Genomic DNA, 27,188 nt, shown 5'->3' on the forward strand with positions numbered 1-27,188 from the left:
AGAGTACCAGTACTCCCAAAATACCCCTTCAATTACCATCGTATTAAGTCTCCTTACTTTTATTACCAAACCTCTTCAACAGTGGTCTATTTTCGTTTTCATCACCTCCTCATCTATTTCAGCATAAGCATCCCGTCTTCAGTGAACCCTCGCCACACGCATGCAGGTGAGGCTGTTGATCTTTCATTACGTTCTCAATGTACAGCATGCAATCCTTTGTGTGTGTGTCAGGCAACCCCACCAGACTGTTATTCTCCATGTGGGAAAGATGATTTCTAACTTGCTGGTGTAGCCCCAGTGCCTGGCACTTATTAGGTTCACAGCTGGTGTTTGACACTTGAATGAATGAATGCAAGCATGAATGAAGAGATCCACTCACTTAAATCTAGTGTTCGCTGAAATTGATCAGTCTTTGTCCAGTTCTCATCAAAAGTAATCATGATATTTAGCTGTCAAAACTCAATGGCTAGGACCATGAAGAATGACTAAAAAATTATACTGTTCCAATAGTTGGTTAAGCATTCTCTTTATATCCAAGTATTTGAGCCTGTTATGTGCCAGTGGACTGGGATACAGAGAAGAGACAACATCTTGCACCCACCCTACAAATTAAAGCTGTGACATCACTCCCAATGGTACTCTGTCCTTCCATGGCCACAGACCCAACATGGAGTCCTGCCAATCTTTTCCCCTAACTGCTCCTAGAGATACTCCTCCCTCTCCCCACAATCTCCTTTCCAGGAGAATAAGAAGTCAGAGACAGGAAACCCCCAGGAGCCCCAGACCCCTCCCCCAGTCCCCTTTTGTCACATCCAATTAACCATCTGCCAGTCTCCTGGGTCTCCCTCTAGGCCCACTGTCCAGCTGCCAACTGAACACTGTGTTTCCCCACCCCCATTCCCCATAGATGCCCATTGTCCCCAGGCTGCAGGGTAAGAGTGTAAAACGCAAGGGGTGTAGGCACATTCCCAGACCCTGTCTGCCATACCCTGGAATAACTGTAACTGCAAGCTTAAAAATCACATCCCTACCTACCTAACTATGCACAAGGAAGGGAGGAAAGAAGGAAGGAAGCAAGGGAAGGAGGAAGGGAGGGAGGAAAGATGGGGAGGGTATCGCAGGGGAGGGGAGTGGAGAGGAGGAAGCAAGCTACTGAAGCATAATTTTCATGATTTGGAAATTCTAACTAATAATATATACAATATAGTTTTACTAGTAATATTATATATAGTCATATTCTATTACTAGTAATATAATTCCATTTCTATTACTATTTACAATATGAATATAACTATCACAATCTATAACTACCAAATCAAGTGATCCTGATAGGTAAGATTTTTTTTCACCCATTTTACTCATAAGGAAACTGAAGCTCAGAGAGGCTGTACCTTGCACAAGGTCACACAGCTAGTAAGTTCCTGTACTAAGACTCTATGATTCTGAAACTGAGCCATATCTAAGGAAACTCCCACCTCCTCCTGCTCTCGGAAATATAAACCCAGTCCCCCACAGCCCACCTTTTGGAAACAGGAACCCCTGGATTCCTACTTCCATCCCCTAGAGGGCCATATAAGATGCCTCACTTGATGACAGTTCTTGGGTTTGCCCCTAAAATGAGAGCTGAAGGGAGTACTTTGGGGCCAAAGGAACGGGTGTGCTCATTGGCATCTTTCCTCTGGTGTGAAGGGTCCCTCTTCATGGAGAAAAACGGGACAAGGGCTCCTCCATGACCCCTGGTCTGCTTCCTCTTTCTTCTAAAACCTCTAGAGGCATTAAGGAAACCGAAAATTCAAGAGCAGGTCCATCCCTCACAGAGACAGTACCCGACGGCCAGGCATGACCCCTCCTCAGGAGGCTGCCCCTACACCTTCTTGTCTGAGTCCTCCTCCTTCTGTCCTGTCCTCACTCACCCTCCACCCCACCCCCAACTTGCCTTTCTGACTCACACTCTGTAGGAGGTGATTCTGCAGACCCCTCTACAGCCTGAAGCAAATCCCACCTCAGCCTGCCAAAGGAAGCCACTAGCGCTTCTAAAAGGATTGCTATTTTGGGACCTCCCAGCCTTGCTTTCTAGCTTCTCTGTCCAAGGGGCCTTCTAGAGCCACACCAACCCAGCTCACCCATTTCACAGCTGCCTTCAGCTTGAACTATCCGCCCCAAGCACAGGACCACAAGCCCCTGGGTCTCCAGGCCAGCTGATGCTCTCTGTGCTGGGGCTGTTGACCAAGCGCATTGTGCCCTCAGCAGAGCTGCTGGCCAGCCCACTACTTTACTGAAGTCCGCCTTCCCCCAGTCTCCTCCTCTGGCCAAGGCTCACCCCCCAGCTACCTTGAGATCCACCCTCACAGGCTCATCCAGGATCTACTTCCTTCAACTGCTCCTCTTTTCTAAATATTCATTCCCTTCCCCAAGCCTGCCTTCTCCCTCCTCCCCACCCGTAGGTATTCACAGATCTTCCCTACCTAAAAAAATCCTCCCCTCAACTCTGCTACCCATCTCTAACTACCTTATTATTTTTAACCTTCCCTTCACAGCCAAACCTTTCCAAAGAGTCATCTATATGCACTCCCACCACTTCCTCCCCACCCACTCACTCCCCATTTCCCGTGAAATTTGAATTCCACCTCCCATACACAAGTGAAACTGTTATTTCAAAGGTTACCAGTGATCTCCCAGTTTCCAGAACCCACAGGGTTTGCTCAGTCCCCCTCTCCCTCAACCCCTCTGCAGCATTAGACCCTATTGATGACCGGACTGTTTCCAAGCCCTGCTCTCTCCTGGTTCTCTTCCAGCCCTTCACTTGAGTCTACAGCTCTGTCCTTGGCCCTCTGCCCTTAAGACTCTATATGCTTTTCATTTATTATCTCATCTATTCTGATAGCTCCAGCCACAACTTCTTACGGATATCTCCCAAATCTATATTTCAGTCTCTGGCCTCCCTCCAAAGCTCCAGCCTCCCTCCGCTATCTGCCTACTGAATCAACACCTCCCTAAGCTATTGCACTGACACCTGAAAAGCAACACGTCCCAAAGTAAATTCCCAAATCCTGCCTCTCCTCCTGCCTCCCCACAGCTGCTCCTCTTCTTCCTTAACTCCTAATTTTCATTTAGGGTACTTCCATCCTCCCCAGTCACCCAGCTCTAAGAGCTGGAGTAATCTTTGAGTCCTGACTCTTCCTTAACACCTCTACATCCAAGTTGCCAAGTCCTGTAGACGCTACATCCACGAGCTCCCTCATATCCATCCCCTCCTCCCCATTTCCACTGTGCCATCTCAAGTTCAGGCCCTCCTAACCTATCACAGTGGTCTCCCAATCCAACCCTGGCTAGCAGTTCCTCCCCCATTCCAACTGACCCTCTGCAGGACTGCCAGATTTATCTTCCTCATCATGTCACCACCCCATTCAGACACTTTTAGTGGCTCCTGAAAGCTAACTGCAGAAAGACCAAACTCCTTGGCCTGCCATTCAAAGCCCTTGATTATCTAGGAGTCCAATAAAGGTTTAATAAATGAAGCAGTCAATCAACTTGGTCCTACCCACTTCTGATTTTTATCTCCCATTGATCCTCCACCTGAATCCTCTAAGTCACACAAACTGGACCACTTACTGCCCCCAAATATGCCATGGATGGTCGTGCCTTTTTCTAACACTGTTCCAATACCTTCTGTCTTCCCCATCCAAATCCTACCCATCCTTCAGGTCTCAGCTCGAGAAGTATAGCTACTTCCTTGAGAACACAGTTCATCTGCCACTTTTCACTCTCCTTGTTTATCCCTCATATCTGTGTTTTCTAGCTAATAACCAGCTCCCTTCTAATAATGCCATGGGACAGAAGGGGAAGAGACAAAGCTAATTCTCCAACAGTTTCTTACTTCCCTGTATTAATTCCTCTGTTCTCCCAGCTAATTCCTTCTGTTCCCTCACTTCTCAGCAGACACGATTTCAAGCAGCTCTATTGATCCAACAGCCCTGTGGCTGTCAATCATTTCCTAGTTCTTTTGCTGCCAGTCATTCACACTCAAAGGCGTGGCAGGAGGAGTCTGAACTGCACGCAGACAGAGAAGGAGCGGGAAGGGACTGATTCACTGCACCCACCTGAGGCTCAGTGGAAGCAGGAACCCCATTCTCGCTGGGCTCCTCCAGATGGCATGGGGCCATGTGGGCCAGGGTCTGGGGAACTGGCATTTATATACTTTTGTGGAGGAGGAGAGAGCAGGAGTGCCCTGATTTGTTGTAAGGAGGATGCCCCATCCAGTCCCTTCGGGAAACCAAATTGAGAAGGATTGAAAAATGTCCCATGAAGGTCAGATTAAATAAGATAATACTTGTCAGAGGTGGTACTTAGAGTAATAGAATGTTTGATTTGGAAGGAACTATCTACACGTATTTGGACAGAATTGTACAACTTATAAAGACCTCCCACACACGGTATCTCATTTGAGTCTCTCAACAGCCCTATAAGGAAACTGGGTGGTGGGGCGCACTATCCTCATCTTACACAGATGTTACTCACTTGCCCAAGTCATGCAGATAAGTAGAGAGCAAAGGGGAGGGTTCACCTCCTGCTCTCTTGCCTGACCTTTTTGGCCTCTTTCACAGGCTTTTTCTCCGTTTCCCACCCCTTAAATTCAAGTGCTCCCTGAGGGGGGTATTGTAATTCTATTCATTTTCCTTCCTGCTCGATTTTCTTTCTTGCAATGATTTTATACACTCCCAGAGCACAGTACATGGCTGCACTAGGAACTCGATAAATATTTGTCAAACAAATGATTAAATTAATGAATGAAAAAGAGCTGAGGCCCAGACCCTAGCCTTCTGATTCCACCCAGGCTCCTGCACCCCATCATGACGCCTCTCCAGCACTCCTGCCGCCCCGTGTCAAAAACCCTGCACAGTACCCCTTCTGGAGATTGCCTCAGCCTCTGTGCCATCACATTCGCTTAATAATAAAAACAACAGGAACAGCTAGTATTTCTTGTGCTCCTAATGTGGGTCAGAAACCACTAGATGCTTTTTACACATGTTTTTCCTATTTAATCCTCTCAACCTGTGAAACAAGCATCCTTGGTCCCATTTTGCAGAAGACTGAGGATGACATAGATTATATAATTTACCCAAGATTCTGCCCCTGGTTAGTGCTGAGCCTATCTGATCCAAAGCCCATGGTCTTTTGGCTATAACCAGGGTCTCTCAGCCTCAGCACCACTGACATTTGGAGGCTGAAGAATTCTTGTCCTGTGCATTATAAGATGTTTAGCGGCACCCTAGACCTCTACCCACTTGATGCCAGTACAACCCCCCTCCCTGAGTTGACAACCCCCAAAAATGTCTCCAGACATTGCCAAATGTTTCTTGGAGGACAAAACTGCCTCCCGTTGAGAACCACTAGACTATACCATACTGCCCATCTCCAGAAGTAAACTACCAAGTTCCAGAACCAGAAAGAAGTTGGAAAAATAAAAGTGTTCATTCTCCAACGTCTAAAAAGGACCTCTAGTTCACCTGTTCTAGTGTTTTATTGACACCGACAGTCAGGAATATTTTTTGTCACTTCTCACCTAATTTCTTTCTGTAGCTTCAGTTTATTCCAACACCTCTTCCATACCCAAGGGATTATCAAATACAATTGGACAGAATGTGCCAATAATTGAGTTCTTGATGATTGGTGGCACAAGGATAAAGCAAAGCCCCCCAAATATTATGGAGGTGTACCTAAATGTTGTTGATATGTTCTAAAATATATTAATGTAGAAATAGCCTTCCCTCTTCAGAACAACAAAGTCCTCTCAATACTCCATCAAAAGTTCTTGGGAAATGGCGTGACCAAAAGCCCAAATCATGATGGGCTTAAGTGGAGGAGAATCAAGAAGGAATCGTGAATATTGAATTAAGTGTCACGTTCACATTCTGGAGCATCAAACACAACGTCAAAAAGAGATGTTTTCCTTTGCTGCAAAAGAGAGCTCAGGAGGTAAAAGACTCTACCCCTTTTACGGTGCCTGGCAATGCCCAGACAGGGTGATATTTACTCAAAAAACTGCACACCAACATAGGTTGTTATTCCAAGTCAGATCTGGACCTGACAATGACCAGTTCTCTGTCTAGGTGGGATGGGGTTTTTATCTGAGAAAAGTCTAAAGAGTTGTACACTGAATACCAATATATCACCACCTAAATTCAGCAACTGCTTATATTTTTCTGTGTTTGCTTTATCTGCACAGGGGGGAGACAGTTTGTTTTGGTTTGGTTTTGGTGAATCACAAGCTTTTTAAAAGATCTTTTAAAGAACAAATCACTTCATTGTATGAAAAGGATAAAAACAATACAATACCTCTGATGAAGTGAGACAATGAGTACAGACAAGTGAGTGTTTATGGAATTCAGAGGAGAGAGTTGGTCTTGCGAGCTATGAAAGCTTCCAGAAGAATGTGGTGTTAAAGTCTTGACTAATAAGTTGCATTTGTAGAGTAGGGGTGAAGGGGTGGATGATTCAAAGGGAACATGAGCCAAAGTGCCCTTGGATGTGAGAAGAGCAGGCTGGCTCTGAGGCGTGAAGGACAGACTTGACCCTGAAGGCACTAGAAAGTCACTGTAGGTTCATAAACCAGGTGTGACGGAAGTAGTTCAATATCCTTTAGGAAGTGCAATCTGCCTGCAGATGCCAATTGGAGTGGGGGTGAGAGAGCAGAGTCCAAGGGCCAAGGATAAAGGGCTAGTGAGTCCATGAGCACCATAATGGGTCTCCTGGCCTAGGGCAGAGGCCCTGAGGATGAACAGCATGGGCTCACTATGAAAGATAACAGAGTTTGTTAGAAGATTGAGATTCCTCAGAGACAATAGCAAGGTGCTAAATATCATGACTAGGAAAGGGAAGGTGCCACTTATAGGATTAAGGAAGACAAGAGGAGAAGCTAGTTTAGGGACTTGGAAAGACAGAGCTGAGTTTGAGGCTGACCAAAGTCCAAGTAACAGCAAACAGTCCAGTTAAAAATGTCTGGACTCACAAGACCAAAGCTCAACAGAAAAAAGATATTTCCACATCAATCTCATTAAATTTATCCTCTGAACTTTCTTCCTTTGAGTCTTATAGAAGGAGGTTTCTCCTCTGCTCACCAAAGTCAAGATTTTCGCTAGGGAACCTCCTCTTGTCTCACCTCTTCAGGTATCTAACTCAAAAATCAACCAAGCATCTTCAGTTCTTCCTGCCCACAATCTCTCTCCCTTCCACAAACAAACCTGTTCTGACTCTCCGACCAAAAAATGAAAACCCCTTTTCCTGGTACTAACATGCCATCTGACTAGCACCCAAACTCTTTTTCCTTTCACTGGTAAATTCTGCAAGTAATTGATTCCTACCCACCACCCCAAATCCCTGCTCTGAATGCCTCTTCTAATACTGTGCTCCCAAGAGCTCATAGTGGCTTTCTTTTTATCACATCCAGAGACACTTGACCGGCACTCCTCTTATTCAACCTGTCTGCAGCCTGTCATCACATCAGAACCCATGCTGACTCCCTGGGGTCTCCAGGATCAAGTCTCCTTTGCTGCCACTTCCTAAACAAGGGTTTCTCCCCCAAATTCTAACTTTAGCCCTCTCCTCTTCCCTCCACCCCCTCCCTCTGAGGGCTGATGCATTCACAAAGCTTCAGCTGCAGCGAGCCTTGATTCAGGAGGCTTCCAAGGCCACAATGGCAGCCCTAACCTCCCACCTGTGCTCCTGTCTGAAGTCCCGTATCTCCCACAAACCAGCTCCACCTGGATGCTCCTCAATCGCCTCTAATTTTCCACATCCAAAGCTAACAGCATTATCTGCCCTGCAAATCCAGCTCCTGTCCTCAATCAGAGTGCTTCAGTCAGGATACTGTTAGTCCTCTATGCTTTAAACCCAGCTACTCCCATTATTCTCGAGGGCTTAATTTTCTTTCCCCCCTACAACTAGTTTGTCAACAAATACCCACATTTCTGCCTTTGACAATGTCTCTCAGAGGGGTCCCTGAGTCCCCATCCTTTCTGCCACCAACCCAGACCAAGCCCCTCTCCCTCAGTTCCAGATCACTTTTGCATTTGGATCCTTTCTCTCTCTTTCCACTTCATCTATCATATGACCCCCAGATTAACCTTTCCAAATACCACTTTCTTCAGGACATGCCCTTGCTCAGGAACTAAAGTGACTCCCTATCAGTCCTGAATCAAATCCAATCTCCTCTCTTGGGCTCCCAAGATTCTGCCTATCTGGCCTTGCCCTACTTACCCAACCCTGTTTCCCATTCCTCCTTACCCTACACCTTCTACTCAGTCTTCCCAGGATCCTCAGTGTCAATGTCTCAACCTCCCTGAGCTTTTGCCCATGATTCTCTTCCCACCCTCCATCTCCCCTTCAAGGGCTACCCTCAGTTCCACTCCTCTGTAGTTCTGCCAACTTTTTATCTTATAGCACCATAATGTTCAGCAAGTAATTAATCTCTAATTGAGCAGTAATTGTCAATCTTCTTTTGAAAGCTCTTGGAGGGTAGAAACCAATTTGAATATTTCTTTGTATCCCATAGCACCCTGGACAGCAGAAGGGTCCTAGTAGAAGCTGAAAAGACCTTGCTGGTTTTCTATTCCAACTGATTTCTATTCCCAGTTCTGAGTTCCCATATTTCCCCTCCTCTGCCTCATAACCATGATCAATAAAATTATTGTGACACACTTTCCCAGGCGTGGATCAGAGAATTCCCAGAAAGACAACACAGAATACACCAATCTATAAGAATAATGGTGGGGACAGGGGGTGTGCATGGGTGTTTCTTTCTGTCCGTGTACATGTATGGATGTAGGATTTGGGGAATGTCACAAGAACTGAAATACCAAAATAATCAGAAGAGGACAAGTAAAGAACCAAAATGACAGAATAATTGGAAACATGCCTAATTAGAGGCACAGTATGCCAGGATTTTGACAAAGCAATTGCCAGTGTGGTCTCTGTGTATGCAAAATCTTCCATCAGAAAGTAGGGGGTAACCCTGGCACTCGGGACTTTGAAAATGTGTTTGGAGCTTTTTCAACTGTTCAACTAAATAAATTTATCATCTGTCCAGCCTACCAGGTGTAGTGCTATGTTCCATAAAGATGGGGACTCAGAAGGGAGACGATTAAGAAATATGGCCTTTTCCAGGTGTAAGAAGCCCCAGCAAAAGCCCAGGCTAGAGACTGGAAGGGGGTAAGATCAAGAAGCAGAGCACAGAGGACCACTCAGGGTGGGTGGTGGTCCTAGACCCTACCACAAACAGTCTGCACCCCCTCGTACAGCTTGTTACAGGTCGTCAGTCATTTCCAGCCTCATGCGCTGAAGATTTCACCCTTCTCTGATTCAAAGTGCACATCAGACCTGGGCCCCCTCAACAAGGCTGCCTGAGGAGGAAGAATATCCCCAACAGGATTCCATAGGAGAGGGACCCAGTCTGCTATTTACTCTGTGATTTGAGCCAGGGCTAGACAATGTAAGCCCCATGTTGTGTTTTTAAAGGCCCTGGGAAAAGTAACACATTGGGCCATTATAGGCCATTAACACCATTAACACTGTGTGAATTCATTTGTCAGAAATTAGCAAGCCTCCAGAAACTGAGATCTGCTCCAAGGGCCTGGGACAGAGAATAGACAGGATCTAGTGTTTGGATGGTAGAAAAGGCGAAGGAGGAGTGGATGCCAAAAGATAAAAATGGGTCCAGAAAGGGAAGGTGGGAAAGCTCACACTCCAAGAGTTTTCCCCAGAGCTAAGAAAAGGCAGAGTTTTGTGCCAGATGGGAGGCAAAGGGTGGATGGTAGGGGTGTCGATGAAGACGTCCTAGTGCATGTTTCCAGGTATCACTTAGCCCCCAGAACCTCTCCCCTAGATAATAAACTAAGGTTATCAGGTCAGGCACCTCTTTAGAATTCCTGCTTTGGTTCCTGGGCTGTGTGAGTGAGTGAGTGAGTGAGTGAGTGAGTGAGTGAGTGAGTGAGTGAGTGTGTGTGTGTGTGTGTGTGTGTGTGTGTGTGTGAGAGAGAGAGAGAGAGAGAGAGAGAGAGAGTATGTGAGAGAGAGAGTATGTGAGAGAGAGAGTATGTGAGACAGAGAGAGAAAGGGGGGGATGGGGAAGGTGTATATTAGAATCCACATCTGGGGAAAAGGAAGGAGGGAGGCAAGGCTGAGCCCTGAGAAGCAGGATAGGATAACAGGGGCTCCCTCTGCTTTCTCCAGGTCAGCTCCTATCAGCTCCTATCCTCCAGCTCTTTCCTCTTCAGACCAACTAGAAAATGAACATATGGGCTGACCAAGTCTTGACTTCCAAAGCCACAAGTCTCCCCAGCAAAGCACCCCACCCCTTCCCTCAGATGACCTCCAGGGCAAGGCAATGAGGTTAGGAAACAGATGGGTGCGCAGGGAATCTTCAAAGCCGACCTGCTCTTTGACCCCATCAGTTCACGTCCTCCAATCCAATTTACAGAAAGAGGGGAGATGCCCAGGGTCCCCATAACTTACTGGACTCTTCGGGAAAAAGATTCCAGACCACATGGTTCCAGACATGGAAGATGGGGAGCTCTACCTACCGAGTTGGTGGAAGCCACAGGTAAAGAGGAGATGGAGAAACCCTGGTCATCAGAGAAACAGGGCCACAGGTGGTGGCAGATGAGGGTGGTCGGTTCTGCTCTGGGAAAGGGGCTGTGTAGCCAAGGAACATGAGGAGCTATAGACCTGGGGGCTGGGAAGTGGCAGGGGCCGAAAATAGCCGTTAAGGCAGATCTGGGGTCGGGGGCGGTGCTCTACATACCACAGGCAAGCAAAGATTCAGTGGGTGTATATGAGGGGGACGCTAACTCACACTTCCAGGAACGAGTGATTCTTATGAAAAGCTCATCCGTTCCCAGAACTGGAGAAGAGGAGGACAAGGAGGAGGTCCCAGGCGCCCACCGCCCTCCCTGCCGGGTCTGCCTCTCAAGTCTGAGACTCTGGCTCCCCACACGCACCAGGCACTACAGTCCTCGGTCTGCCCCGCTCCCGACTGTCAGTCTGCAGCCTGCGCGACTCCCGGTCCCCACTGTCCCTCTTTGCACATCGGGGCCGGGGGCCGCCGGCCGAAGAAGGGGTGCCGGCCCAGGGCGGCGGGAGCCGGGCTGACAGGCGCTGGGGGGAGGGGGCAGCCGAGGGAGGGGCGGGGGACGCCGGTAGCCGGAGCGGCGCACTGCAAAGTGATCCAACATCGCCCCATCCCCGCGCTCCGGGAGAAGGCGGCCCGAGGGGACCGCCTCTCGCCTCCCCAACACAGACTCCCGCAAGTGGGGTGAACGCCGAGGGGCGCCGAGCTCCCAGCCCCCACCCCTCCCCAAAATGCAACCCGCATTGCCATAACAACAAGAATCTCGGGCACTCCAGCCCCGGCGACGAAGGGGACTGCCCCCCAACACGCACACCCCAGCAACAGCCCTCCTTTCCCAAACTTGTCCAAGACGCCGCATCCAGGGCAGCAGCCTCCTCCCCAACCCCCCGCGCCCTGCCCAGCTTACCTGTCCGGAAAAAGGCGTCCACGTCCGAGTCGGCGGCTCCTCCTTCCTCCGCTGCCCCCTCCGGGGGGTTCATGACTGGGGGAGGGCGTCCGCGGGCAGCCGGGAGCCGGCGAAGCCGGGGGCCGGCGAAGCCTGGGGCCGAGGGCTGCTCGGCGCCCTGTGGGCGGAGGGCGCGGGGCGCAGCGGCCGCGGCCGCAGACCCGGAGGACACCGGGCTTCAAGGACGGGCGGCCGGCCGGGGTGGCAGGGCTAGGGCAGAGGACGCCGAGGCTCCCTCAGGCAGAGGCGCGCGGCGGGCTGGGGGCGCCTGCTGCCGGCTCCCCCATGGTCCCCCTTCCCCGGGGGCGCTGGCCGCCTGCGGTCTGGCCGGGGCCGGGGTACGAGCTGCCTGGGCGCCCGCTCTCCCTCAGCGGCGGCAGCTGGCTCTCCTCCTCGCCCGTCTGCCTGTCTCTATTGTTCAGCCCTGCTAGTCTCTCCTCTTTATTTTTCCTCCTCCCTCCCACCCTCCCTGTCTCTCTACCTCCTCCCTCCCTCGCTCGACCGCCCGCTCGCTCTCAGCTTCCCTCCCTCGCTCGCTCTCTGGCTCCCCCTCTGGCTCCCTCCGCCGCCGCCGCCGCCGCCGCCGCCTCGCAACTCCTCCCCCGGCTCCCGCTCCTCAGTCCCAGCCAACAATGACCCGGGCAGCGACGAGCTCAACTAAAGCTCCGGCCCGGGCCGGGGTCTCGCCGCGGCCCCCCGGCGGCGCGGACGCCTCCCTCCCCCGCCTCCCCGCGCCGGCCTCTCCCGGAGCCAAGCCCGGGCCCCGAGCTATTGTTCGCTGCTGTGCTAGGCCGGCTTCCTGAGCCCCGCAGGAAAAGCGCCGGCGAAGGAGGCGGCCGGGGAGGGGGCGGGGCCGCCGGGCGAGTCCCCGGCCACCGGGCGCAAGCCGGGCTCGCCGTGGGGGCTCTAGTGCCCCAGCCCTGCGCGCTCAGCCTCGCCCCTCGCGCGGTCCGGGCTCCGGGCCCGGCGGCCGCCTCCTCCACCCCACCCCGTTCCCAGGTGTGAGAGGGCCCGCCCCCCCAAGCTGCGTGTCCCCCAAGCTGGGCCGATCCGTCCCTAGAGGCTGGACTTTTCCCCTCTCCTTCCAGACAGGCTCTCTCCAGTCTCCTTCACCTCCTGAGCCTTTCGCATTTTCCTCACCAACTCTCCTTAGTTCCTTTCTTTTTTAGCTTTTCTCTTCCTTTTTCCCCTTTTCAACGCCCCTTTAAACATCTCTGCCGTCGCTGTGACTCTTTGTCCAGTTCATTCCTATTGCGATGTGTCCCTATCTTTCCCTCTGTGACTCTCTTGTCTCTCATTTGTCTCTGTCCTGCCTCGGTACTTGGCCCGTATCTCAGCGCTCCTCTTGGACAGCTGTCAAAACTCCCTAATCCCCCGGGCCTTCTCTGTTTTGTTCTTCTCCCTCTTGTGAATGGAGAGATCCAGTTGGCCAGGAGAAAGGAGGTGTTACAGCAAGCTGAATTTCAATTAAAGTGGGGAGTGGGGCTGGGGAGGAATGGGGAAGACCTCAAAAAAGAAAGCAGATGCTGTATGGGGTAATTAATGCAGTGATTGCATTGTGCCAATTGGTTTTTTAAGCAATAATTAAACAATAATTAGCCAGTATTCTGTTTATAGTCCTAGTGACTGCGAAGCTTACAAAACAGAGGCTCTTTAAACCTGAGTACTTAATGTGGTGTGTTGGGGGCTGTTGCTGCTGCCTCATGCAGCCAGATGGAGAGGCTGTGGCCTGACCTAGTGTGTTAAAACACGCCTCACAGAAAAACCAGGTCCTAGTGTAAAACTGATGGCCTGCTACCCAACAGCCAGAATCTTCTGGATCTATCTTCGCTGACCACCTACTTGGTTCCATCTCTCTCCAGGTCAAAGCACCTGGAACCTTTCCAGATCTATTAACCGGCTGACTCTAACAGCAAACAGGATTAATTAAATATGTTTTTAGTGAACGCTTTCTGGTTCCCTGTACTTCTTCCTTTCTTTACTGAATGTCACAATTTTTTTTTTCACCCATTGAAAAAAATAAGTACAGTTGCCTGTCCCCAATCTTGGCTACATGTATCAGACCCTGTTTCTTAAAAATTAAGAGACTCTGACATCACAAGTTCATTGCCATGAGATCTAATTCATCTGGTCCTAATAGCCTGAACTGACTTAAAGTAGCCAGATGCTCCCTTTCTTACCACCTTCCCTGACAATGAAAGTACTTCTCGTTTGTCTTTTCTAAATTTTGCCTTCCCCTTTACCCTGAGCCGAAACCCTGGCCTGCACTCCCACACGTGCACATGATGGCAGAGCTGCTATTAACTGGCACCACTGTGCAGATAGAGAACCGGAGGCCTGGCAAGAGCATTAGCTTATCCCAAATTCAGAAGAAACATAACATGTTTAGAGAAAGGTTCATATTAAATTTTCAAAAGATGTGGACAAGGATGGGGGAAAACCTTATGTAATGACACATATATTTTTGAGAGGAAATTTTGTAATGACGCAGATATTTTTGAGAGGAAATTTCTATAAAGATTTTAGACGTGTCTATTAAGCAACTTCTATTAAGATTTTAAATGTTCATAGCTATATTAATATCAGACAAAGATTTCAGAGCAAAAGCTGCTTACTAGAGATAAAGAGGCACATTTCAATTCATCAACTGCACATAACAATCCTAAAATTTTTTGTATCTGGGAGAGTTTCAAACTATATGAAGCAAAACTGATAGGACAAAACAAGGAGAAATAGACAAATTCAAAAGTATAGTCAGAGATTTTAACATCTGTCTCACTCAATAATTTATAAGGAAACAGATCACCAGTAAGGATATGGGAGACTTGAACAATGCTATCAACCAACTTAACTGACATATACAGAATACACCACTCAATAACAACAAATATACATTGTTTTCAAGTGCACGGCTATCAGCTGCATAAGATAAACTATATGCTAAGCCATAAAACAAGTGTTGATAAATATAAGAGGATTAACATCATACAAAGTGATATGAAAATTATACCTCAGTTGTTTTGTTTTAAAAAATCATACAATGTTCTCTGAGCACAATGAATTAAACTAGAAATTAATAACAAATATATGAAAAAATCCCCCAAATATTTGAAAACTAAAAAAATAACCATGATCAACTAAGAACTCAATGGAGATAACGGAAAGAATTTTTAACCAAATAAAGATGAAAAAACATCATATAAAAATCTATAAAATAGAGCTAAAACAGTACATAGAGGGAAATTTGTAGTACCAAAATACCTATTTTGTAAAGTCTCAAATCAATGATCTCCTGTTCTACCTTAAGAGCAAATGAAATCCAAAGCAGAAGAATAGAAAGTTTAAAAGATTTGAGCATAAAGAAATGAAATATATAACAGAAAAACAAAAGAGAAAAATCAGTGAAACTAAAAGTGAGTTCTTTGAGAAGATAGATAAAATTGACAAACCTCTAGCCAGACTGCAATAAGAAAACAGAGAGAAGACTCAAATTAGTATTATTAGCAGAAATAAGAGAAGTGACATCACTATAGATTATAGACAGGTAAAAAGAATAATAGGGAAATATTAATGAACAATTTTATGCCAACAAATTTGACAACTTAAAATGGACAAATTCTTTGGAAGACACAAACTACTAAAGCTCACTCAAGAAGAAATAGATAACTTAAATAGCCATATAGCAATTAAAGAAATTAAATTTGTAGCTTAAAAGCTTCCCACAAAGAAACTCAAGAGCATATGGCTTCAGTGGTGAACTCTATGAAACATTTAAGGAAGAAACAATACCAATTCCATACACACTCTTCCAGAAAAAGTGAAGAAGAGAGAATATTTCCCAACTATTTCTATGAGGCCAGCATTAATGATGCCAAAACTAAACAAAGACCATGTAAGAGAAAAAAACAAAACAAAACTATAGACCGCTATCCTTCATGAACATAGATGCAAAATTCTTAATAAAATTTTAGCAAATCAAATCCAATAATATGTAAAAAGGATAATACAACATGACCAAGTGGGTGGGTTTATATCAAGGAGGCAAGATGGATTCAACATTTGAAAATCTATCAATGTAATTTAACATATATTATGGATTGAGTTGTGTCTCCCAAAAAGATATGTTGAAGTCCTAATCTGAGGTACCTGTGAATGTGACCTTATTTTGAAATAAGTCTTTGTAGGTGTAATCAACTTTGGATGAGGTCATTAAGGTGGGCACTAATCCAACATGACTGGTGTCCTTATAAGAAGAGAAAAACTCCATGTGAAGACAGAGACACAGAGAAAACACCATGTTACAATAGAGGTGGAGATTGGAATGATGCAGCTGCAAGCCAAGGAACACCAAGAATTGATGGCCGCCACCAGAAGCTAGGAAGAGGCAAGGAAGGCTTCCACTCAGAGTCTCAGAGGGATCATAGCCCTGCTGACACCTTGATTTCAGACTTCTGGTCTCCAGAACTGGAACAGAATGAATTTCTGTTCTTTTAAACCACCCAATTTGTGGTACTTTGTTCTGGTAGCCCTAGAAAATTCATATACCATATTTTAAAAGAAAAACCATATGATCATTTCAATAGATACAGGAAAAGCATTTGACAACATACAACATCTATCTCTGATCAAAACTCTCAGCAAACTAGGAATTGAAAGACTTCCTCAACTTAATAAGTGGCATCTACAAAAAACCGACAGTAACATTATACTGAACGGCAAAAAACTAAATGCTTCCTCCTAAGATCAGAACAAAGCAAAAATATCCACTCTCACTCCTATTCAACATTGTACTGGATATTCTAGCCAGTACAATAAGGTAAGAAAAAGAAATTAAAGGCATCCAAATTGAAGAGGAAGAGGTAAAACTGTCTTTATTCATAGACAACATGATTGCCTATTTAGAAAATCCATGAAATCCATCAAAATGTCACTAGAACTAATAATGTATTTAGCAAGATTTCAGGATGTAAGACCAATATTTAAAAATAAATTGTATTTTTATACACTAGCAATGAAGATTGTAAATGGAAGTTTAAAAGCATCACTATTTATATTAGCTTGGAAAAATATGACATATGAAGGCTAAATCTGATAAAAGATATGCAAGACCCTTGCAGTGTAAACTCTAATATATTCTGAAAGAAATTAAAGACGACTTAGGTAAATGGAGAGTTATACTGTGTCATGATCAGAAGACTCAAAATGCTTAAGACATTAATTTTCTCCAAATTGATCAGCAGATTTGATGCAATCCCAATCAAGATTCCAGAAGGTTTTTGTGTAGATATTGACAAACTGATTCAATGCAAAGAAACTAGAAAGCCAAAACGACTAAGAAAAAGAGGGAAAAAGTTGAAGGACTTACACTACCCAATTTCAAGAATTACTATAATGTTACAGTAATCAAGACAATGTGGTGTTGATGTAAAGATAGACAAATAGATCAACGGAATAGAATGGAGTACAGAAACAGACCCACACATGTATTGTCAATTCCTTTGCAACAAAGATCAGAGGGAATTCAGTGTAAAAAGGAGAGCCTTTATACATGGTGCTTGAAAAGCTGAAAATCTATATTCGTTTTCTATGGCTGCTATAACAAATTGCCACAAACTCAGTGGCTTATAACAACCCAAATTTTATTTTCTTACAGTTCTGGAAGTCAAAAGTCCAAAATGGGTCTCACTGTGCTAAAATCAAGGTATTGATGGGACTGCGTTCTTTCTGGAGGCTCTGGGAGAGAATCTGTTTCCTTGCTTTTTCCAGCTTCCAGAAGCCACCTGTATTTTTTAGCTTTTATCCTCCTTCCTCCATCTTCAAAATCACCTATGAGTCTCTCACACTGCCATCTCTCTGGTTCTCCACTTTTAAGGGCCCTTGTGATTATAGTGGGCCCACTCAGAATAATCTAGGATAATCTGCCTATTTTAAGGTCATCTGATTAGCAAACTTAATTCCACCTGAAACCTTAATTGCCTTGTAATTTGCTGTGTAACCTAACATAATCACAGGTTCTGAGGACTGGGAGGTAGACATCATTGCGGAAATGCATTATTCTATCACAATATCCATATTAAAAAAAAAGATAATTTGGATCAATATTTCACACTAGATACAAAATGGATCATAGACTAAATGTGTACCTAAAACTATAAAATTTCTAGCAGACACTAAAGAAAATCTTTGTGATTTTGGTAGGCAAAATTTCTTAGCTATGATACCAAAAGCATAATCCTTAAAAGGAAAAAAGTGATAAACCTGACTTCATCAAAATTAAGAGGTTCTACTCTTCAAAAGACATTGTTAAGAAAATGAAAAGACAAGCCATCGGGACAAATATTTGAGAGTTACATATCTGATGAAGCGCTATACCCAGAATATATAAAGAATTCTCAAACTCAAAATAAGAAAACAAACAACCCAATTTTGAAAAATTGGGCAAAAGATTTAAATAGACACTCACCTTAGCAGATATATGGATGGCAAATAAGCACCTGAGAAGATGCTCAACATCATTAGTCATTAGGGAAATTAAAATCACAATGAGACACTACAATCTATATGAATATCTAAAATAAAAAGACATTCATATCAAGTGTTGGTGAAGATGTGGAATAACTGGAACTCATACACTTCTGGTGAGATTATTAAATGATACAACTACTTTAGAAAAGAGTTTGGCAGTTTTTTTGGTTTGTTTTTTTTTGTTGTTGTTGTTGTTTTCTTTTTTTTGAATTTTATTTTATTTTTTTATAGAGCAGGTTCTTATTAATTATCTATTTTATACATATTAGTGTATATATGTCAATCCCAATCTCCCAATTCACACCACCACACCCCTGCCACCCTCACTTTCCCCCCTAGGTGTCCATACGTTTGTTCTCTACATCTATGTTTCTTATTTCTGCCTTGCAAACCAGTTCATCTGTACCATTTTTCTTGATTCCATCTATATGCATTAATATATTATATTTGTTTTTCTCTTTCTGACTTACTTCACTCTGTATGACACTCTCTAGGTCCATCCACATCTCTACAAATGACCAAATTTCATTCCTTTTAATGGCTGAGTAATATTCCATTGTATATATGTATCACATCTTCTTTATCCATTTTTCTGTCGATGGGCATTTAGGTTGCTTCCATGACCTGGTTGTTATACATAGTGCTGCAATGAACATTGATGTACATGTGTCTTTTTGAGTTATGGCTTTCTCTGGGTATATGCCCAGTAGTGGGATTGCTGGGTCTGGCAGTTTCTTACATAAACATACCCCTATGTTATGGCCCAGCCATTCTTGGTATTTACCCAAGAGAAATAAAAGCATACATCAATGCAAAGACTTGTACACACATGTTCATAGCAGCTTTATATTTATAATAGCCAAAAGCAGGATGCAATCACAAAATTCATCAAGTGATGAGATAAACAAATTGCAAGATATTCGTAATACTCAGTAATAAAATGAATGAATTATTGATATACCAACAATACATGGATAAAATAATTATGCTGAATGAATAAAAGTCAGACCAGAAGAGTCCATAATAAATTATTCTATCTATATAAAATTATCGGAAATGCAAAGTAATCTATACTTATAGAAAAGTGGATCTGTGGGTGGAGATGACCAGAACAGGAGACTGGGGGGCAGGAGCAAGCGGGTAGGATTATGAAGAGGAACAAGGAAACTTCTGGAGATGATGGATATGTCCTTGGTTGTGGTGATGGTTTCATGGGTGTATGCTTATGTCAAAACTTGTCAATTATACCTCAATAAAGCTATTTTTTAAAAAAAACAATTTTTTTTTTTTTTTTTTGCGGTCCGCGGGCCTCTCACTGTTGTGGTCTCTCCCTTTGCGGAGCACAGGCTCCGGACGCGCAGGCTCAGCGGCCATGGCTCACGGGCCCAGCCGCTCCGCGGCATGTGGGATCTTCCCAGACCGGGGCACGAACCCGCGTCCCCTGCATCGGCAGGCGGACTCTCAACCATTGCGCCACCAGGGAAGCCCCCCCAAAAAAACAAATTTTTAAAAGAACAGGGTAAAGCTGTAACTACTATATACAAGGATATAGTAGTTATCTTGAGGGGATTATATGGGATTTTTATGGACTATAAAATATATATGTATTTAAATTTTCATAATATGTATTCTTTACAATGAGGAAAGAGGGAGAGAGAATCATGACCTGGGGAAATTTTCCACACGGTGCCTAAGAATTCAGGGTGGAGGAAGGAGGAGAGATGTTCAGTATCAAGTATTTAGAAAAAACTCTCAAATAATTTGACAGACACCCCCTTCTCTCCACCCCTCTTTGAAGATTTAAGGAGGAAGGGGACAGGATGATACAGAAGACTAGATGGAAGAATGATGAAGTGTATTGTGCCCAGAAGCCTTCAGAGTGTTACTGACCTGGGTTCTTGGACTCCTTAATCAACAGAAATTGATAACAGGCCAGAAGAGGAGTTCAGGCAAGGCTTTTATTGGGACTCGTGCTGCAGCACGAGGGAGCAAGAACGAGTAACAGGTGCCCTTGCTCGTTCCCTGAGGCAGAGGCGAGCTGGTTATGGGGTGAGGGTAGGGGCGGATTGGTGGGTTTGGTCGGAGGGGTGGCTTAGGTGGTCTGCCCCGCCCCTTGGTGATGCTGTGTGCAGGGAGCATGCGCACTACCCTGCTTCCGTTCCTGGCACCTCAGAAGTGGCAGGTGGGTTTTGGCCTTTTTGTATCTATTGTTCGTAATTTGCCCCAACTGCACCTGTAGGCAGTTAATTTTATTCCCGTATAGTTTCTTTGTATCTGTTGCTGGAGGAAACATGTATCCAGGTGCAAGCACTGTAGCAGTGCAGCAAAGGGTCCCAGGCCCCAGGTCCCAGCCTGCCTCAAGAAGAGTTCAGAATTCCTAGAAATAATCAAGGAGCAAGGCGGTAAGCACCTCAACGACAGTGTGGCTGTGGGAAGGAAACGGAAAACTGTGAAAGTCACCAAGAAGGAAAAGCAGTAGCATGTGTTGATGGCTCATACGTGGAGTGGAGCAGATCTGGGCAGAAAAGAGGAAGAGGTGGTGAACTGGAATTCAAGACACCGCGGGGCACTAGGTAACAGAGAATGATGGCATGACTAACAGAAGAAAAAAATCTAGAGGAGAAACCAATCTATAGAAAGATGGGGAAGTGATTTAGTAGGATACATGATTTAGTAGGAAAGTGATTTACTTAATCTAAACCCTCATTTCATCATTAGGAAAACTAGAGAATAAAATGACTTGTCCAAAGTCACATAGCAGACCCTAGAATTCGTGCCTCCTAGGCCAGTTTTCCATGCTGCTTCCCTGTAACACATTTCCTCCTACCTGAGTATCTGAAGTGATGATGGGCATGGGGTGGTAATGTCCAATCAGCAGTTAGAACTGTAAGCACAGAACCTGGGAGGGCTAGGGGCTGGAAATATTGATTATGGAACTAGGAGCTGGCTGAAGCAGCAAGGGCAAATGAGATAAATGCTTTTCTATCCATTTCTATTAGCTTTCATCTTTAGACATATTATCCACTTGTATGTCCTGCTTTCCACTCAAATAAAATTTGCCTTAGAACCAGCACCTCTTCCTGTCTCTCCTGACTTCATTATTTGGTTCCCACAGACTAGAACTGTGGGACACTTGCTAGGCTTCTCCACCTCTTCTACTTCCAGCATCCATGCCATCATTAAGCCAAAGTTTTCCTTTGAAATGTCACCCGTTGCCCCCTTTTCCCTCCAATGCCATCCTAGCCCAGCCTTCAGCTCTGTAATCTTTTTTTTTAAAAAAAAAAATTTATTTATTTTTGACTGCATTGGTCTTTGTTGCTGCGTGCGGGCTTTCTCTAGTTGCGGCAAGCAGGGGCTATTCTTCATTGCGGTGAGCGGACTTCTCATTGCAGTGGCTTGTCTTGTTGCAGAGCACAGGCTCCAGGCACGCGGGCTCAGTAGTTGTGGTTCACGGGCTCTAGAAAGCGTTTGTGGCGCTCGGGCTTAATTGCTCCGCGGCATGTGGGATCTTCCTGGACCAGGGCTCGAACCCGTGTCCCCTGCATTGACAGGCGGATTCTTAACCACTGCGCCACCAGGGAAGTCCCTCGGCTCTGTAATCTTGAATTTCCACAAGAGCTTGTCAACTGGCTTCCCCAGGTAAGGTGGGGGGAAAGTAAAGCAAATGCCTGAAAAAAAAGATAGACCAGCAAGACAGACAAGTCCGAGGAACATGTTGGCCTTGGAGACGAAAGACAAGAGGGTGTCAGGGGCCAGACTGGGGTCAAAAACGGCAGATGCCACAGATAAGTGAGGGGCAACAAAGACTGGGATGTGGAGACAGGATGTGGGTAAGTGGTAGATTTCAAGGCATTTTTGCAAGAGAAAGAGGAGGCTGGAACCCGATTGCAGGAGAGCGTATGTGGTGAGGGAGCAAAGCAGAGGGTGGAACCCGACTGTAGACAGAACCGGGGCCAGTGTGTGAAGAGAGAATGGGAGGAGCAAAGCTGAAACATCTGTTCGTGATGTTTGGTCAGTGAAAAAAGAATATAAGACAGTAGCTAGACCGGATGGTCAAGTGTCCAAATATTTATTTCATTTTGTTTTTCAAAATGGAGTTAGCTGTGCAGAGTTGAAGGACACAGCTGAGAGAAGAAGAGAGGGATAAAAAATTCTGAAGCTGGAAAACTATGAATACCATCGCAGAAACCGGAAGGGCGGGTGGCCTTCCCTGTTGCAGGGATCAGCCGGCATCCTGAGGGTTGGTCTTCATAAAGGAAGCTGGTGGAAGGTATTTGGGCCTCAAATCTTGATTCCCAGCCCTCCATCCATACTACACAGGAAATTTCTAACACAAAGCTGTTTCCTTTGTCACACCATATTCTGTTTAGAGTGAGCATAGGAAGTAATCTGTCCTGTTCTTTTAACACTTCCAAGGGAATGCCAAAACATCCCCCAGTCTTCACCTTGCTTGATATACAGTTGTGACAGAACCAAAGTTCTTCCTGACCTCTACTCTTAAGCCTTCCTGCTGCAATTAAAGCCCATTCCCTCTCATCCTGTCTTTGGGGAAAGCATGTGGGGGCCAAAAAGCCTGCCTGCATGAGGAAATCTGCAACAGGTAAAGATATGGATTTCCTCCAGACCCTGAGGAAGTTGCCCTCATAGACTCCACACCCATGTTCCTGTCAGCCTTGCCTATCCTGAAGAGAGGGGGTAACTCAAAAAGACAAAAGAGCATTCAAGTATACCTCAGTTTCCACTGAAATTTTGAGAGAAAGACCCCCTTAGACAGTTCAGAGATTCAGGTCCAAAGGAAGTCAGAAGAAATTCCACAGCTAATAAACCAAAGCCTATCTGAAGCTACCCAAGAAGAGTTACATGTGCTTAAGAAGTGAAGAGACACATAATCCAGTCAGCCCAGGAGCCTCTCTGTGTCACTAAGTGGACTCGAAGAGTTAAGTCTCCTCTCTGATGCCATCTCAGAGGATAGGACCTGCCAAGCATCCCTAGGAGATATGTCTCACAGCAAGTGACAAGAAAGGAATCAAGATGTGAACAAGAAAGCGAGAAACAGAAAGGTCAGGATGGAAAAGGAATAAAGACAAAGTTGGAAGAAAGATGATGATAAGAACACAACAAAATACGAGAGAGGGCACGGGAGAGGTGGAAAAAGATGTAGAGAAAGGGAGAGAATGTCTTCCTGCTGTTCACTTATAGCAGAGGTTTTGTAAATAAAGTTTTATTGGAATGCAGCCATGCCATTCTTTTTTTTAAAACATCTTTATTGGAGTATAATTGCTTTACAATGTTAATTTATGCTTTATAACAAAGTGAATCAGCTATATATATACATACATCCCCATATCTCCTCCCTCTTGTGTCTCCCTCCCACCCTCCCTACCCCACCCCTCTTGGTCGTCACAAAGCACTGAGCTGATCTCCCTGTGCTATGTGGCTGCTTCCCACTAGCTATCTATTTTACATCTGGTACTGTATATATGTCCATCATGCCATTCTTTTATTAGTGTCTATGGCTGCTTTTGTGCTACAACAGCAGAGCTGAGTAGTTGTGACAGAGACCTGTGGCCTGCAAAGTCAAAAATATTTACTATCTGGCCTTTACAAAAAAAGGTTTGCTGGCTCCTGACATAGAGTAATAATGTCATAACTTCCTCTAATGCTAGTAAGCTCTCCCTGGTCTGTCAACTATTCTTTATGCCTAAAGTTATCTTCAGAAACCATTATCCTGAAAGAAACCAAGGCGAGAGCCAAGCAATGGGAAAATTATTCAGAGCTGTAGCTTAGAGAGTGACCAAAGCAAGACTGCACCAAGATGCAAGAGAAATCTCAAAGCTGAGGAACAAATCTGACTCTCAGAAAGATAGCTATAGATGGAAAATACATATGTGTATATATATATATATATATAAGTATGTGTGTGTGAAATATGAATTTAGCCGCATGTGCTAAATACAAATCAGAAACATATACATAAATATATATGTATATTTCTGAGGAGAATTATGTTTCTGTATATACATTTTTCCTGATTAGTATTTTAGCAATGCTAAAATCACATTTTGTACATTACTAAAATCACAGTTGTTTCATGGTGATAAGATTAATACGATTTGGGAATTAAAGCAATTGATCAATACATGAATAATAATAATATAAAACTGAAATATGGATAACAGGGGAAATTAGGGAAAGAAAATAGTTTAAATGTTTCCATTATCTTCTTCTGATATTAACATGAGAGTACATGTTTGAAAGCAGTATTTTTTGTATCTCTATCCAAGGTGCTTGGTAACATGAGACTAAGGAGGAAAAAGGCTGGGAGTAAAGGGTGAATTCTACCCCATGAAATGTGAAACAGAGTCATCTAGGCTGTTCTGGAGATCTGCAAAGAAATTAAAGAACCACATGTCTCCTGCATTTTGACTCATATTTTTCCAGTCTTATCTTCCTCAGATTACTCCTCCCCAAACTCCATGAAGCCATCCCACTCTATCTTGTCCTGCGCACTCACACACACACACACACATTCATGACTCCAGGCACAAGGTTCTACTCTTCAACCTCTCAATTATCCAGCAATCCTCACGCTGTCCCCATTTCTAGGCTCCTGTTTGAAGGCAAAAACACTGCTGGTAACCTACCCAAAATCCATTCTCCTTACTAAGACAACTGCAATGTTATCCAGGAGGGCAGTGTGTCCAGCTACAATGTTCATCTTCCCCCAACTCCTTTGCAGCTAGGGGTGACCATGTAACCTATTTCTTGTCATGAGACATGACTCAGAGAAAGTCTGCTAGGGAGTTGGGGAAAGTGTTTGCCCTCCTTATACAGGCCCTCCCTTTCCCTCCCACATGCCTCTCTCCTTTCTCCGTTCTCCTTTCCTTCCTTCCTTTCTTTCTTCTTTTTCCTGCCTGGTTCACAAACCGGAGGCTTGAGATAGAATAGCCATCTTGGGAGCATGACACAGCAAAGCCCCAGGCTAAGGATGGGAAGCCTAAGGAGAGAAGAAGCCTGAGACCCTGAGGACAACTTGGAGCTGCTGCATCAGCCTTGCACTTCTCATTAAGTGAGAATAACATGCCGTCATTTAGTTAAGGCTCTATAGGCAGGTTTAGGTAATGAGTAGCCTAACGCAACTAAAACCCTTCCTTCTACCTGGAAAGTCACTCTCCCCATTTCATAGCCAGTTTTTGAAGACCTACACTTCCTTCAAAACCCACCTTAAATCCCACCTCCTTAAGAAGGCATTCCATAACGTCTCAAGATTAATCTCCTTCTCTCCCGTGGTCACATAGGGCACAATTAAAATCATTAAAGTAGCATGCATATATCAAGCATGCTTCATGTCATAAATAATTACGAATGTTTATTCATACATACCACGCCACTCCCAGATTGAGAGCTACTAAGGGCAAGGATCTTCTTCACTCATTTTGAATGCCCGGCAGCACCCAGCACCTTGTCCAGAGCAGTCACTCAATGAAGGATTGTTGAATTACTTTGATAGGAGACATGCTCTCCCTTCCCAAGTATATATTATGGGTCATATTAAAACACCTGGCCTCTATGTATATAGGGTGGAAAAGTTACCAAATGGAAAATAGACTTTAGAAATCCTGGTCATGTTTTGACCACATTTTGACAGTTTTGAAACTGTACAGCCTATTGCTGACTAATGGACCAGATGTATAAACTGAAGTTAAAGAAGGGACAGAAATGAGATGGTATTTAAAGCCCAAGACTGGGCCTATATACTGTCAAAATAGTATGCTGGTTTCACCAAACTCAACCTCAAAACAGTATCTGCTGAAGGTAGACCCCTATCTACAGCAGTTAATCCAACTTTTACACTTCTACTGCTTATTTATTTCCTTTATTTGACAAATTTTTTTTGAGCACCTACTATGTGCCAAGCCTAGAGTGACCAATCATCCCATTTTGCCTGTGACTGAGGGGTTTTTGAGATGCAGGACGTTTAGTGCTAAAACCAGAGAGTCCCAGGCAAACCAAGATGGTTGGTTACCCAAGAAGCTCTGCTCTCGATACTGGATATAAAGCAGTAAAAAAGACAAATGTGGTCGCTGCCCATATGGAGCTCTACAATCTAGTGGGCTTTTATTGGGGGAATCCTAGTAATTACAAATAGGTTTGCAGCCTTTAACTATATTTTCAAGTCATTCAAGTTAGATTTTATTACACAGGAATCAAGTCCATCCAACACTTCCAGGTGCTAACACCACAAATCTCTCAGCACAGCTGGCTGTCCATGTGGAGGAAAGATGAAGGATTTGGAACAGGAGAGTAAGCAGAAGTTCAGTTCATGAATGTGGTCATTGTTCTGCCGGCTGTGAATTCCAACCAACTTTAATCACAGCCTGGACCAGTCATCTGTTGTTCTTGGATCAGCAGGCAGACTCTATCTTCAGGTTCTCAGCCCTCTTTGTGACACAGATTTTGACCTGTTGGGTGGAACAGTGCCTTCTGTGGAAAGGGCCAGGAGATGTCAACTTTCCCTGGGGGAGTATGGAGGTAATCTGACTGTGGCATCTGCTGAGGTAGCCATTGCAACTTAGTGGGGATATGGCTTTTTCTCCATCATTGATCCATCTGCATTCCTCCTATAGCTGGATACTGGATTAAAGAGAAAAACCCTCTCACTCTTGGGTCAAGGGTATATGATGACTTATTCGCCCTCTCAGAATGTCAACCCTTCTCCCAGGTAGATACAGTCAGCCCTCTGTATCCACAGGAAATTCAAGGACAAAGTCTATTTAAGAAAAAATTTAAAGAAGTTAAAAAAAAAAAAAGAGCCTACATGGCACAAAAGCCAAGGCATAGCGTAGTATCTCATAAACAACAGGAAGGGTCACCCCTATAACAAGTTGTGAATCAATATTCTAAGTAAAGTAAGTAAGTGGCTTTTCAAAAAAACTTCAGCCACATAGCAAGGAAATATCTCTTTATACAGCAGACCCTCTTTATCGGCGGATTCTGCATCTGTGAATTCAACCAATAGCAGATCAAAAATAGTCAGAAAAAATTCCAAAAAGCAACTTGAGTTTGCCACATGCTGGCAACAACCTACATCAC

The 27,188-nt window shown here is 44.8% G+C and overlaps 1 protein-coding gene across 2 annotated transcripts in view; it reads right to left on the reverse strand.

Annotated features, from left to right (window-relative positions):
• LOC137225116 (kalirin) overlaps positions 1-12,009 on the reverse strand; it is a 460,124-nt gene extending 448,115 nt beyond the window's left edge. For both annotated transcript variants that reach the window (XM_067738655.1, XM_067738652.1), the window contains exon 1: positions 11,532-12,009. In XM_067738655.1, the coding sequence (XP_067594756.1) occupies positions 11,532-11,604 (73 nt within the window). In that variant the 5' untranslated portion in view covers positions 11,605-12,009. The remainder of the gene's footprint in view (positions 1-11,531) is intronic.
• Positions 12,010-27,188: the final 15,179 nt, after the last annotated feature.

This window comes from Pseudorca crassidens, chromosome 5, assembly GCF_039906515.1.
Source record: "Pseudorca crassidens isolate mPseCra1 chromosome 5, mPseCra1.hap1, whole genome shotgun sequence".
Classification (NCBI taxonomy): domain Eukaryota; kingdom Metazoa; phylum Chordata; class Mammalia; order Artiodactyla; family Delphinidae; genus Pseudorca; species Pseudorca crassidens.